The following is a 15,553-nucleotide window of genomic DNA, read 5'->3' as shown; positions in this document are numbered from 1 at the left end:
GGAGGGAGGAGCCAGGGCGATGGAGGCAGTGGGAGGGTGGAGCAGCCAGCAAGAGGGAGGAGCTGCGAGAGGTGAGAGGGAGAGAGAGAGAGGCGAGAGCTGAGAGAGAGAGAGAGTATCTAGACTCATCAGATACATGCTGTGGTGATTTCCAAAGGAGAGACACAAGCATGACAAGGAGCCTCATTGTTACCATTGTCACAAGGTTGGCCATGAGAAGAGGCATTGTCCTCTATCAGAACCACCATCAGAGAATCGAGGAATGCACATGGCATCTCAGCTCGAGGTTATTATAGCACACATCTGAATTGTAGTCCTATCATAAAATAAAATGGCCTTCATTATTACATCAGTTTAAGACTAAGGGTCTTTGGGTTTAGATTTGAAATCTCTAATCAATGCCAATCCGTCTTGGTAGAATGCCCATTTTCCAGATTTGCACGCATCTTGCCATATCAGCATAGGATGGCTTCTTGCTGGCTGGAGTCGAGGGGAACAGCTGAACTCCATCAGAAATGACTTTTGCAAATATGACTATATCTAACCCCCTAGAGCTAGGCCAAGGGCTCAGCCTAGCCTGGGATTTAAGAGCTGACTGTACGGAAAGGTACGAATGAAAGAGTACCGAAGATGTACGGAGAAAGTACGGGGCTGGTATGACGGACTGGTGCATGATGTACGGAAAGGGTACGGCAGACTGTACAGGCTCTATGATGGGCTGTACGGGGAGGTTACGGGACTGTACGCAGAAGCTACGAGGAACTGTACGGGACTGTATGGAAGAATGTATGACGGGCTGTACAAGGGGTTACGGGACTATACGACGGGCTGTATGGAGGGGTTACGGAGAGAGAGAGAGAGAGAGAGAGAGAGAGAGAGAGAGAGAGAGAGAGCTGAGCATGGTTTCCTTTTGTACAGTTAATGCTCTATTGAGTATTCAAGGATTTTATGGATTTAATTTAAGTTGGGATAAGGATCCCTGCATTCCGACTCTATGGAGGCATGTGAAGTGCTACAATAACTCGGTCATCTCATTGTAAGATAGACTCCCTTGTTCAATATCAGTGATACTGGAAATCAATCTAAACCTTGTATGGGATAATCACATTTTGATTTCTCAGGAATCTATCCAACATGAATCTGAGTACGGTCATTGCAGCTGCTTTTGGTGATTTGATGAACCTGCAAAACTTGTGAGTTTACCTTCCACTGGGAAGCTGAGCACAAATGCACATTGTCTTATCTAGTATTCTTTCGATCAGCAAAGGTAATGCAATCTCAATAATATAAATGTCAGCTTATTACAAAATAATTTTCATAATGGCTTATACGTGAGCTTCCCCTCTTTCCATCATTGTTCTCAGGGATCTACACAACAACTCTTTGATAGCTGGACTGGAGAATCTAGTGCCTTTAAGTAACCTTCAAGCCTTGTGAGCTTCTCCTACACTGTCTTACTCACCCACGTCCCACCCTCCTTTCCTTTGCTTCTTCTTCTCTCTCTCTCTCTCTCATGTGTTTGGACCTCAGCAGTCATAAAAAGGGATGGCTCTAAAGGCTTCATGTAATAAGCCTGGTTTTGTTGTGTCAATCTCTCTCATCCACACAGTCATGTACATTTGTGCAATTTCTTTGTATAAAAAGGAAAGTGAACTTTATTTAAAAATAAATATTTGCTGAATATCATAACTTTGAATAAAATTGAGGGGTCTGAATTTTTATTAATGTCAATTAGAGCCCATTGGGAGGGTCCTGTGGGATCTTTGATTGGCATAAAAAAAGATGGTAAGCATAGTAACTAGACCATGTACTTACAAAGTTATTTGCATCTTGGTGCAATTGTCATCTTAGATTCTCTCTATGAAATCTTATTGATGCTGTTGGTAGGAAATTTTATTTTAATGGTCAGATTTTCTAACATGTAGTATGATTAAGGAAGAGCATCAATGAAACCTGCACCCAAAAGTAATAGCTAAGGGCTAATACATAATGTTTATGATAATCTTTATTCCATCCATCTTATGAATTGGTCTTACTAGAGGACTAAATTTTCAACTTTAAAGATAAGCCCTCTTAGAGGTCTATTTTACACCTTTTCATGATTTGTGATTTCTTTGCATTCCTTGTTTTCAATACTTATAGCTACAGATGATAACATGGCTAGTGCTCTTGCACTTGCACATGATTGTACAAAGTCTTTAGGTGCGTAGTGTTCAAGGTGCGTTAGGTGCAAGGTTCGAAAGAATTTATTTCTGAAAATTAGGGTGTGGACTTCTAAAAAATTTTACATTTTAAAGTTGAAAAAAAAGTGAGGAAGGGGAGGAAAAATATACACATAAGATGTAGGGAAGGATATGAAATGCATAGCTCATTTAGAACAACCATAAATAGTTTGATATGGTTCTTGAGAGATGAGGAGTTTTATAAATACCTCATGAGAAGTTTAATCCACATGCATCGTGTGTAGTCCATACTACACATCAATAATCACATGAATCATGTTCAAAGCTATGAAAGTCTAGCACACCCATACTTCAGAGTTTACTTAAAACCACAGAGTTCTCATCACTATAGAGAAAGGTTAAATCATGAAACTTAGTATTGGCCTCATCACTAAGTCTTCATGATCCACAACATTCCCCACGTCATCAAACTCAGGGCGCCTAGTTTGTTTTGGATCTAACTCTGACTCCACTTCTCCCCCCTCCGCCTTTTTACGTCTCTATCTCAGCCTATGGATCTATAAGATTCTCCTCAAGGTCAGCAAGGATATGATCGTCCACATAGGTTTTCTCTCAAGGTATGCCCCTTACATGCATAAGCTCGCACTAACAACTGTAGCACGTTTACCTTGACCTTCTCACCTGATAGCACATCCTCGACCTCAATTTGTAGTGACATGAATTCTTGTAGCTATAATACCTCACCCACAACCACCATGCCTACTACGTCCTAGAGGTTGCATCCATGTGCTACGAAGATAAATAGCCTTTAGCTCGCTAGCAATCCGAGCATACAAAACTTCTTAGTCTCATCTTGTGTGTGTGATATCAATCTCCATAATGTCCACCATAGAGAGTCCACCACAGACACTCACCTCGTTCAGGACAGCCTTGGATTTGTTTTGCACTGAAGCAAGGGCTCATATTAATCGGAACAATTCCAATGGCTTTTGAATTAGTGATGAGGACACTCCAGACTGGGGGAATGACATAGGATTCACTTGGATTCAGAGGAGTGTTTCCATCATGTACCTAGGATGCTAGATAGGGGTGGGCATCCCTCCACCAGCACAGCAGTTTGCTCCCGTGTTGGAGAGCATTAGGAGGAAACTCATTTTTTGGAGTTCTACTAGACTTGACCTTGCACCCAGAGTAGTGGTTGTGAACCAAGTATTATGGTTTGTTTGCTCATGTTGGTGCAGGTTTAGAGGTTGTATTTCTCAGCTCATGAGACCTATCAGGAACTTTCTTTGGAGCGGGTTAGATGGCACTCTCTAAATGAGGGAAAAGTGGCCCTAACCTACTTATTACATTACATAGGTCACTGCTGAATTATAATAATAATTCTAACACCCCCCTGCAGTGCCAATGTCATGTACAAGGAAATGATCAATCATCAAAAGGAGATAAGTTCAAGGCACTACGAAATGGCTCAAACTTTCCACGTGGAAGTCCTTTGGTGAAGATGTCTGCAACATTGTCATGTGTTGACACATAGATCATACGGATCTCTCCTGCATGCAACTTCTCTCTGACATAGTGATAGTGAACCTCAATGTGCTTCGTGCGAGCATGAAACACAGGATTCTTTGCCACTGCTATAGCACTCTGACTATCAGTGAGAATCGGAGAAGGACCCTCCAAGGAAAGATGAAGATCAGCAAATAAACGACGCAGCCAAACACATTCAACTGTCGCTGTGAAAGTTGCCCTTTACTCAGCTTCACATGAGGAGGTAGCCACTGTAGACTGTTTCTTGCTCAACCAAGAAATGCAAGCATGTCCTAGAAAGAAACAATTCCCACTGGTGGACTGCCTAGTATCATAGTCTCCAGCCCAATCGGAGTCACTGTAAGCATGCATCAGCAAGTCACCCCCCCTGGGAAACATCAAGCCAAAAGACTTTGTACCTTGCAAGTAACGGAAGATGCGTTTTACAGCCTGCCAATGCATAATCTTTGGGTTGTGCATATACCTGCTCACCTGAGAAACTGAAAACTGAATATGAGGTCGTGTATTGCAGAGATAAATGAGGCATCCAACAGCCTGACTATAGAGTGTGACATCAATTGATTCACCCGCATCATGCATTGTAAGCTTCAGCCCCGGCTCCATAGGAGTGGACATAGGCTTGCAATCATGCATGTTGAATCTGTCCAAGAGCTTTTGAACATACTTGGACTGAGACATAACAATGCCACGTTTCTCTTGAATAAACTGGATCCCCAAAAAGAAATGTAACAAGCCCAAGTCTGACATATCAAATGTAGCTTTCAATTGGGCCTTGAAATCTGCAATTACTTCCTCATTTGATCCGGTGAGCAGCATGTCATCTACATAAAGAATGATGACCAGAATATCCCCCCCATCCTTCTTGATGTAGAGGGTGCTCTCAGTTGGACTATTGTGCAGCCCCTTGCTGGTCAGAAAGGCATCAATTTTGGCATACCATGCACGTGGGGCTTGTTTCAGTCCATACAAAGCTTTATTCAGCTTGCATACCTGAAGTGCATTTTCTGAAATTTGAAAGCCCGGAGGTTGTTTGACATAAACCTCTTCCAACAAGTCTCCATTAAGGAAAGCTGTTTTAATGTCCAACTGATGAACATTCCATTCAAAATTTGCAGCCATGGCTATAACTGACCTGATGGTTGTCATCCTGGATGTAGGAGCAAAAGTCTCCTCATAATCTATGCCCTTTTTTTGAGCATATCCTTTTGCAACCAGGCTTGCCTTGTACCGATCAACGGACCCATCTGGCTTTCTTTTGACTTTGAAAACCCACCGTGTACCTATGGCATTTTTACCTGGTGGCAAATCCACAACATCCCAAGTCTGATTTTTATTAATGGACTGCAACTCATCGTGCATGGCATTCATCCAATGCACATTATCTTTTGCTTCTTCAAATGTCTCAGGCTCCTCCTCATCAAGAAGAGTACCTGCATAAGCTGATTCAACTGAATGAGCTCTCTCCATGTGCCATACTGCACTACGAGTTCTGCCAGGCAATGGAGCTTTAAGCCTACTCTCCGTGAGAGTCTGAAGCAGCCAATGCGGGACTGTTTTGGCTGCGTGTATCTCTTGAATTTCTTGCTTGACAACTTCATCCACACCCTGAGGTTGTACCAATTCAGCTGGGGGCTGAATTTGTACTTGTGGAGCTGGCGGAGGTTGCTGTAAATTCTGATTTTCAGCAGGGGAACCAAATGCTATAGGAAGCATCCCCTCAAACACATCATCTGAAGAGGCCGGAACTTGAAATTCAGCATTTGTATGTGCAGAATTTTCAGAGAATATGACATCTCTACTGACAAAAATTTTGCGCGTAGCAGGATTGTAGAACGATAGCCTTTGCTTTGTGAACTATATCCCACAAAAATGCATTTTAGTGCCTTATCAGACAACTTGTGTCTGAACTCCACAGGCACGTGGGCATATGCAACACAACCAAAAACTCTGAAGTGGTCCACTGAAGGCTTTCTCCCATGCCATGCCTCATAGGGAGTTATTGGCTTCAAAGCCTTTGTAGGAGCCTGATTTAAAATATAGCTAGCACACATGAGGCCTTCCAGCCAAAACTTGTGAGGCAACTTCTTACTTGTGAGCATGCATCTATCCATTTCCATGGTGGTGCGATTCTTCCGCTCAGCTTTGCCATTCTGTTGAGGTGTAAGCCTCACTGTAAGCTGATGCATAATACCTTTTTCTTTCAGAAATGTCTCAAATTCATGAGACATGTACTCCCCCCCTCGATCTGTGCGAAGTGTCTGCACCTTTAGTCCTGTCTCATTTTCAACCATAGCCACAAAGTGTTTGAAATGCATAAACACTTCTGATTTTGCCTTGAGACCATAAACCCAAGTGTAGTTGGTAAAGTCATCTATGAATGTAACAAAATAGAGATAACCCCCAAAAGCAGGTGTCCTCATGGGACCGCAGACATCACTGTGAATAAGCTGCAATTTTCTTGTAGCTTTCACTGCACCATCCTTCTTGAAGGGAAGCCTATGCATTTTGCCAAGAATGCAACCTTCACATGCATGAGGAGGAGGCGACTCCAAAAGGAGGTAATGCATCAACCATATCATGCCTCTGAAGTGTCATTAAGCTACCATAGCTGATGTGCCCATACCTCGCATGCCACAACTCCGCATTGTGCATTGCAACAGTGGGAGTGCTAACTGATAATGCAAGATGGGATCTTTTTTCATATAAATCAAGCTGAAAAAGACCCCGATACAAAGTGCCAGACAATCTCAAAGCATATTCATTTTCTTTGTCTCTGACTGCACACTTGTCATCATAAAAAACAACCTGAAATCCTCCTCTATTGAGTGAGGACACTGAAAGCAAATTCTTCTTTATACCTGGCACATAGAGTACATCTGATATTCTGAAATCTGTGCCATCAGTGGATGTGAGAATAATGTCTCCCACTCCACACACTGAATGTGAAGAATTATTTGCACAAGTGACCTTCTTGGTGGTGGGTGAAGAATGCAAAGTTACAAACAGATTTTTCTTGGAAGTGATGTGCTTTGAAGCACCACTATCAAAATACCAAGTATGTAGTGTCTCATCAACACTGAAAGAGCATTCATCCTTTGAAGGATTGTAACTGCAAGTCAAAAAAGCATATGGGTCATCATCATTAGTGGCTGTAGTATCTGAACTACCCACTAAAAAATCTGAAGTGCAAGTCAAAAAGGCATAGTGCTCTTCAACCAAGTTGGCTACAACATCTCCTCCATCATGGCAATGTGGACCTGATGCATCTGATACAGCCATACCGGAATCCCTTTTCTTTTCTTTGGCTATGCGCTTCTTGCACTCTCCAATATAATGACCTGGCTTTTTGCAGTAATGACAGATGCCCTTCTTTTTCTGCTTGTTTGTATCACCCTGTGCCTTATAAGAAGGCTGTCCAGAATCAGCTTTATGCTGATGTGTGGGCTGATGGGCATGTGGCTTATGCTGCCCTTTACCCTTGGGCTTGAACTTAGAGAGCATAGCATGCTCGCCAGCTCGGGTTGCCATATTTTTGCGTGTTTGTTCCTCCTGCAATAGAAGTCCTACCAACTCGTGAAAGGAGAGAGGCTTGCTGCCCCCCCTCAATGACAAATTCGTGTGGAAACCGAGATAGGACTCAGGAAGAGAGTTCCGAGTGGTGGAGATCATCTTTGAATCCGGAATGACTTCATCAATGTTCAGCAATTGTTCCCTGAGATCCTGAAGCTTCGTGAGGTGAGAATTCATGGAATCTCCCTCCTCCATATGTGTATGGGAAAGTTCTCGCTTCAGAAAGGAAACTCTGGCATCGTTTCTTGCTGCAAACATACTCTCCAGTATTACCCAAGCTGCCATAGATGTCTTGCATGACTGAATATGAGGTATAATGAACCTCTTGACAGAAAGAGAAATTACTGAAAGAGCTTGTGCATCTCTAGAGTCCCATCTTTTCTGCTCTGCTGTGGGAGCTCCTGGAGCGGCTGCTCCAATCACCTGTGCTGTATTTGTACCTCTACCCTTGCCTCCAGCTGTAGGAGTGACAGATATAGGCGTTGTATCTGGTCTTTCTTCATCTCCATTGACATAATCCCAAAGATTTCTGCCAACTAAGATATTGCGAACCATGAAACTCCACAAGGAGTAGTTGGTGCCATCCAACTTATCCTCCTGTGTGAGAACCCCGAACACCTCATTTGAGTTGTTATGTGCCATTTTTGCCATATAAACTCAGAAATACAGCAAACTGAACAAGTAAAATCCCTTCCTGGGATGTAAGATGCACAAATAAAATCTGCAAAGAAAGATATGCCCACAGTGACAAATACTGTCATAGCCTGTCAAAGGCTCAAAATGCACCACAATGCTCTGCTCAATGCCCAAAAATCTGCAAATAGAATCTGCAAAAGGTGGCAAAAGTCTGCAATTTGACTCGTACTGAGTCCAAAACTGTCTGCAAACTTCCAAACTGCTCTTTTACCTGCAAAATTGCAACTTAAATGCAAAAGCCCCAATTTCTTGTGGTGCATACAAAAGAGGGCAAATGGTCTAAAAGCCCTAAATGTTGCACAAATTGCACTCTGCCTGCAAAAGCCCCAAATTTCTGCTAGAAATTGCACCTGAAAGGTGCAAATGAACTAGAAGCCCCAAATTTCTGCAATTCTCTGCAACAAATGCAAAAGGCCCCAAAATGCAAACCAAACAATGGTTCTTTGCGCAAATGCCTACCAAAAAACACCTTCCAAAGTCCACCTGCAAAGAAAAACTCTGCTTTAGTACGGGCCCCTCAACTTGTATGGAAATGTCCGTACGGATTCCGTACAATGTACGGGTTGTGTATGGCGAATTTGTACGGATGGCACTGAACTTGTACGGACTGTGTTGTACAGGGCCTGTCAGCTCTACTGTACGACGACTTGTACGGAGCTCTGCGTCGACAGTACGGGATCCCTACGTGTGTACGAACGGCAACGGGACTGTGCAAAAATGTACGGGGTGTACGGGCAATAGGTATGGACAGCGCAAGTACGGACTGGCACAGTACGGACGATGTGACGCGATGTAGCGGAAGACTGTACGGTAGAGGAGCGGATGTTGTACGGCAGAGTGTACGGGGCTGTACGGAATCAGTCCGTATAGATTGTACGGAGTGAGTGTACGGACGGCAAACTGTATGGATGACGAGCTGCTGACGACGAGCAGGAAGAGCAGGGAGCAGGGTAGCTGGGCAGGAAGCTTGTGGGCAAGGAAGCTAGGAGCGGGGTCTTGCTGCTCTGATACCAAATGTTAGAAATGAGAGAGTGAGAGAGCAGGAAGCAAGAGAGCTGAACGTAGTGCTTGCAATAGAAGAAGTGACTAATACAAGTAGTGGGATGGGTTTCGTCTAAGTGACAAAACTTTATCCTTCACTAACCGTAGTTAGTGAACTAACTGTGGTTAGGGGGAAAAACCTCTAAATGAGGGAAAAGTGCCCCTAACCTACTTATTACATTACATTGGTCACTGCTGAATTATAATAATAATTCTAACAACTTGTACCTTGTACTTTTCTCTGCATCGTCGTACAGCCGTACAACAGGCGTCGTACCCATTTCGTAATGCTCTTCATACCTGCGCTGTACTTGCGCCGTATGCCGTACATCTTCCGTACAGATGTACGGAAGGTCTTGTAATTGCTTCGTACTGCATTCCATGCTTGCGTCGTCGTACAGCCACGTGGGAACGTACCTACATCCGTACAGCTGTATATGTTATTCCGTACAGCAGACGTACCTGCTACGTACAGTCTCCGTACATTGTACCTGTGTCGTATATTGGATTCCGTACTGCGCTCAGTACTATCCGTATAGTGGTACTTGTCCCAAGAGTACCATACAAGCTTGGCACGTGTGAAGTCTTTTGCAGGGCATTCTCAAAATTTGGGGCTTTTGTGTTGGGAGCTCAATTTCAACTTGTGTTTGGGACAGTAAATCATATTTTTGCAGTTTAAAGCCTCGAGGCTATACATTGGGTCACATTTGCAAAAATCTCACCAAAATTTGGGGCTTTTCTGCATTTGCCCTCTTTTTGGCCTATTTGCCCTCAAAAAATTTGGGGCTTTTGCTAGATTTGCTATCTTTGCAGTGAACATTGCCTGCCACAGTCACATTTGGGTCAGATCTGCATTTGCCCTTTGATTCGGGTCAGAAATTTGCAGATATTTGCTGTCATTTTTTGACAGCCAGATTTTTGCAGTGATAGCCTTGAGGCTTTTGGGTTTTTAGGTCTCTTTCAGGGTATCACATTTGCTATGTCTGGGAACAATCAAGATTTATTCGGAGTTCTTCGTGAAGATGATAAGTTGGATGGCACCAACTATCCGATGTGGTCTTATCTCATGAAACATATTCTTGTTGCAAAGCATTTGTGGAATATTGTTTCTGGGGTTGATCTGAGGCGAGCCAATGCTACAGTGGTTGCCTCTACTGCTGGTCCCTCTGCAGGGGTTACTCCTCCTGATGCCTCATCTTCTAGCACTCCTGCTACTACTCTTCAACTGAGGAACAGACAAGATGGGATGCAAGAGATGCAAATGCACATTCATATATTGCTTTATCATGCAAGAGAATCATTATTCCACACATCCGGTCTTGCAGGACAGCAAAGGATGCTTGGGATAAATTGGCTTCTCTCTATCAGATTCGCAATGAGGCACGTGTTGCATGTTTGAGAAGGCAATTACAGGAAGTCAGCATGAATGAAGGTGACTCTATGGATGCATACCTAACAAAGGTCAAGGACGTCATGGAACAACTTGCCAACATTGATGAGGTGGTGCCAAATTCATAGCTTGTCAGTACCACATTGAATGGACTGCCAGATACATATCAAGGGTTTGCTACAAGCCTTCGATTAGTGGCCATGGGTAATCCAGACCACTATTCTTTTGATCAGCTAGTGACTTTGCTTTTGCAGGAACAGCAAAGTAGAGCTAACAGACAAGCCATTATTCCTGATCATGCATTTGCTTCACAGCAGACAGGAAAATGCAAGGCTTCCAAGCCTATGGGCAAGCCAAAATCTGCGCATAGCAGCTGCAATTCCTCCCATGCATCTAAAAATACAGCAGATAAGTCAAAGAAGAAAAGATGCAACTATTGTCGCAAGCCTGGACATGACATTTCAGAATGCAGGAAGCGCATTGCTTCGGAGAAAAAGAAAGCAGAATTGACAGTTAATGCCTCTTATGCTATTGAATCCCATGAGCCAGAAGATGCTTCACATGCACATGCTCTTCAGGATGATTGGGCATGGGCTGTCCATTGCTCATTTGATCCCTTCAAAGTTGATGCATTCTTTACTGCTAATGATGCTCAGTCCTGGTACTTTGATAGTGGTGCTTCCAAGCATGTCACATCTTGCAAACAGTTGTTTCATTCTTTAGCTGATGCACCTCAAGGGGGGACTGTCACATGTGCTAATAATGCTTCATATGCTGTAAAAGGAATTGGAGATGTGCAGCTCACATCCATTTCAAGCCATCCTGTTACTCTGACAAATGTTCTTTTTGTGCCTAGAATTGAAGTCAACTTGATTTCAATTTCAGCAATTGCCACTTCAGGTTTCAGAGTTATTTTTGATGGCTACAGATGCCTAGTTTATGATCTTCGTGATGACAATGCCATAGTTCTCACTGGCACTTTGCAAAAGGGGCTTTATCACCTTGATCATCATTCAGTTGCACTTTCTATTGAAGCATTTGCTATTTCAGATTCACAGCTTGCTGAAACTCATCTTTGGCATGAGAGAATGGGCCATCTCAATTATAGAGCTCTTGCAAAGCTACATTCACAACAGATGGCAAATGATGTACCTCAAACTCACATAGTTTTCAAACATGTGTGTGAGGGTTGTCTTTTGGGTAAGATGCATCGATTTCCTTTCAAAAGAAGTGTCCAAAACTCTCACAAAGGAAATTGCAGCTAGTGCACAGTGATGTCTGTGGCCCAATGAGGACAAATGCCATTGGGGGGTACATGTATTTCATGACTCTCATTGATGATTTCACAAGATATTGCTGGATATATCCTTTAAAAGCCAAATTTGAAGTTTTCCTATGCTTTCAGAGATGGCTGAATATGGTTGAGAATGAATCAGGATGCAAGCTTGTCACCCTCAACACAGATAGGGGGGGAGAGTATATGTCAAAGGAGTTTGATGCATTTCTATCTTCATGGGGCATTATTCACTCATGTACTACTCCTTACACTCCTCAGCAGAATCCTGTTTCTGAAAGGAAAAACAGGTGCACAATGGAGATGGCCAGATGCATGCTTAAGGCCAAGTCTTTGCCCAATAAATTTTGGCTTGATGCAGTAATGTGTGCCAACTATGTGCTGAATAGATCACCTACACGGGCATTGAAAACTGTTACACCTTATGAAGGTGTAACAGTTTCACACATGAGGGTTTTTGGGTCTCTTGCATATGTTCATGTACCATCTAAGCTGAGACATAAGCTTGATGACAAGGCAATCAAATGCATATTTATTGGTTACAGCCAGGAGAGCAGAGGGTATCGGTTATATCAACCAAATACTGGGAAGATTATTGTCAGTAGAGATGTAATCTTTGCTGAACATTCAGCTTCTCCTCTTGTGGACTGCAAAGCTAAGCCAGATGTTGACATGTTTGATGCCTTTGAATCTTGGTTACCTCTGCCATCCTCAGAAGAGGACTTTGACCAGCAACATGAGCCTCCTGCAGGCCCTCCACCAAGCAATAATCAGCCACTACCTCATGCTGATTTGTAGGTTTCTCTTCCGGCACAAAATGATCCCACTATTCATGATGCAATCATTGAAGAAAGAGCTGTCAATAGACAGCAAAGGCAAGTTCCCAGATGGCTTCTTGATACATTGAGGGACAGCAAACAAGATCAGCCTTTTGCTGCCCGGACAAGATCAGGGAATAGACAGCATGGTCACTTTCTTGAGTTTGCACTCCTTGCTACAGCTTGCAATGAAGAGCCTCTGTGCCATAAAGATGCTTTTGACAGCAAAGAGTGGATGGATGCAATGAGAGCTGAGTTACATTCTATTGCTAAAAATGACACATGGGAATTAGTAGATCTCCCTCCCGGCAAGCATGCCATTGGAACCCGGTGGGTCTACAAATTAAAAAGGAAATCTGATGGCAGCATAGATCGATACAAAGCCCGTCTTGTTGCAAAAGGGTATGCTCAACAACAAGGCATTGACTTTGAGGAGACATTTGCTCCCACATCCAGGATTACTACCATTAGATGTGTCATTGCCATTGCAGCCCATCATCATTGGCAAGTGCACTAGCTTGACATCAAAACTGCTTTTCTTCATGGGGATCTGCAGGAAGAAGTTTATGTCTCACAACCTCCTGGCTTTGAGGTTGTTAATTCTGAAAATAAAGTATGCCGGCTTAGAAAAGCCCTTTATGGTTTGAAGCAGGCACCCAGGGCATGGTATGCCAAAATTCATGCACACTTACTATCCCTTGGTTTTTAGAATAGTCCCACAGAACCCACTCTTTATGTCCATGGGAGTGGATCTGATTTTTTAGTGCTGATTTTATATGTGGATGATATGCTCATCACGGGCCCAGATACTCAACAAATTGCAGCTTTCAAGGCTGATTTGCAGCAGTTTTTTGAAATGTCAGACATGGGACAGCTCCACTATTATTTGGGCATTCAGTTTGCTCATGTTGAGGGGGGTATCATGATGTCTCAGTCCAAGTATATTGGACAGCTCCTTGATCGCTTTCAGTTTGAGAATTGCAAGCCAATCTCTACTCCAGTGGACCCTGGCTTCAAATTCGCAACTCATGATGGGAGCCCACCATGTGATATCACTCTTTATCAGCAGGATGTTGGATGCCTTATTTATTTTATGTCACACCAGACCTGACTTACAGTATGCAGTATCTCAGCTCAGCAGATTCATGCACATGCCCAGTTCATAGCATTGGCAGGCAGTGAAGAGAGTCTTCAGATATCTCAGAAGGCACTCAGGATTTAGCCCTCTTCTATGGTGATCAGGGTTCACTTACCATGCATGCTTACACGGATAGTGATTGGGCAGGATGTTCCGACACCAGAGTGTCACATACTGGCAATTGTTTTTTGCTTGGCAATTCATGTATCTCTTGGCTCAACAAGAAGCAACCAACAGTTGCCACATCTAGCTATGAGGCTGAGTACAGGGTAGCTTTCACCGCTACAGTAGAGTGTGTCTGGCTTCGATAGTTACTTACAGATCTTGGTATTCGCCAGACATCCTCCACTATGGTCTACACTGACAGCCAGAGTGCTTTGACCATTGCGCGTAACCGAGTGTTTCATGCGCGTACCAAGCATATTGAAGTTCACTATCATTATGTTGGGGAGCGGTTGTTAGCAGGAGACATAGAGTTGTCCTATCTTCTCACAGAGGACAACAAAGCAGATATGTTTACAAAGGCACTTCCTCATCCCAAGTTCGAAGTTTTTCGACAGGCTTTACACTTGGTTTCCTTTGTTACATGATCTGACATCCCTTGTACATTCATAGGTGGCTATATTCATTTGGATGAACATGTGCCACCATGACAAGAAAATACCAGGTATTCTGAGACGTCAGCCCATCCCATGGAGGGGGGTTTGTAGGCCATCTTCTGGTGGTTCTAGTGATGCCCTATAGGCCATGGTATGTGCCTTGTAGGCATAAATATAGGCACTTGTAGAGTTAGTGCCTTTTAGGCCACATAGGACACTTAGTCCTATGTGACACCTAGGACACTAAGTCCTAGGTCTAGGTACTTGTACCTTGTACTTCTCTTTTTCAATTATCCAAGTTTGACGTGACGGCTAAGACGTGTGCGACACTTTGGTACCTACACACTCTCTCTCTCATTCGATCCTACAGGATTTCAGCTTTTAGTTTTTACATTCGCGATTAAACCTTTGAATCTCTAAACCTTCGCTCACTCTAAAGTGTGGATGGTTGATTGGCTTTTCAATAAGGGGTGTAAATATTCAGGGTGCCAATCTTGATTCTTGAGCACCTCGATCTTGTGGCCAACCTACACTACATGTCACACAGTCAACTCTCTCAATCACACATGGAATTACACAATTATGATTTCAATAATAATACTCATGAATGAACTGTGAACTGAGAGAATTCGACGTTTCAATCAAACCAAAAGCACTTCAATTATTCAATCAAAATGAGCTCATCCTGACTGGGCTTGTTGCTCTTACAAAGACACTATAACTGGCCACAAAGATTCAACCTCAATCACCAACATACACACGCTGAAAATGGCGATAAACTTCCATAGCTAAATGCATGAGATCACCGCTTGGGAGAACCGCTCAATCACGTGATTGCTAGCAACGTCGTCCAACTATGTGAAGGCTCCAGAGGTCAAATGACTCTTCTGACTTCGTGGATCCCGACCCTCATCGAACCGACTGGAGAGCAAGAATGAAGGTGGCTCACTCCCTCCTATACCTACGTAGCTAAGTGCATGCAATCATGCCACGTGGGCACTCTAACCATGTCCAATTATACCGTGCAAAACACCCTAACTCTGAGATCGACCCCATGAGGATGAGCACCAAGTCCCAACAATCCCCCCCTCAGCCGAAATGAGGGAGAATAATCAAGTATGTAAACACAACAGTCACTCACAAAGACTTCTACTAGTGCTCACAAAGAGCTGACAGCAACAACTAAACATCATGCTCACAAAGAACTCAACGACAATTGCTCACAAAGAGCATGAAACCTGGTAGGTATCACTACCGTTAGAAAGCAAAGTCT

General features: G+C 43.4%; 1 protein-coding gene across 3 annotated transcripts in view; it reads left to right on the top strand.

Annotated features, from left to right (window-relative positions):
- The window catches only part of LOC147903774 (putative LRR receptor-like serine/threonine-protein kinase At5g48740), a 90,245-nt gene that overhangs the window by 14,459 nt on the left and 60,233 nt on the right, over positions 1-15,553 (top strand). For all 3 annotated transcript variants that reach the window (XM_087401114.1, XM_087401122.1, XM_087401107.1), the window contains 3 exons: positions 919-1,036; positions 1,122-1,193; positions 1,365-1,433. In XM_087401114.1, coding sequence (XP_087257240.1) covers positions 919-1,036; positions 1,122-1,193; positions 1,365-1,433 — 259 coding nt within the window. The remainder of the gene's footprint in view (positions 1-918; positions 1,037-1,121; positions 1,194-1,364; positions 1,434-15,553) is intronic.

The sequence above is a fragment of the Dipteris shenzhenensis genome, chromosome 3, assembly GCF_047967505.1.
Source record: "Dipteris shenzhenensis isolate YYH24624 ecotype China chromosome 3, Dip_SZ_1.0, whole genome shotgun sequence".
Classification (NCBI taxonomy): Eukaryota; Viridiplantae; Streptophyta; class Polypodiopsida; order Gleicheniales; family Dipteridaceae; genus Dipteris; species Dipteris shenzhenensis.
Note: the sequence above shows the minus strand (reverse complement) of the source record. Positions and strands in the feature narration are given on the sequence as shown.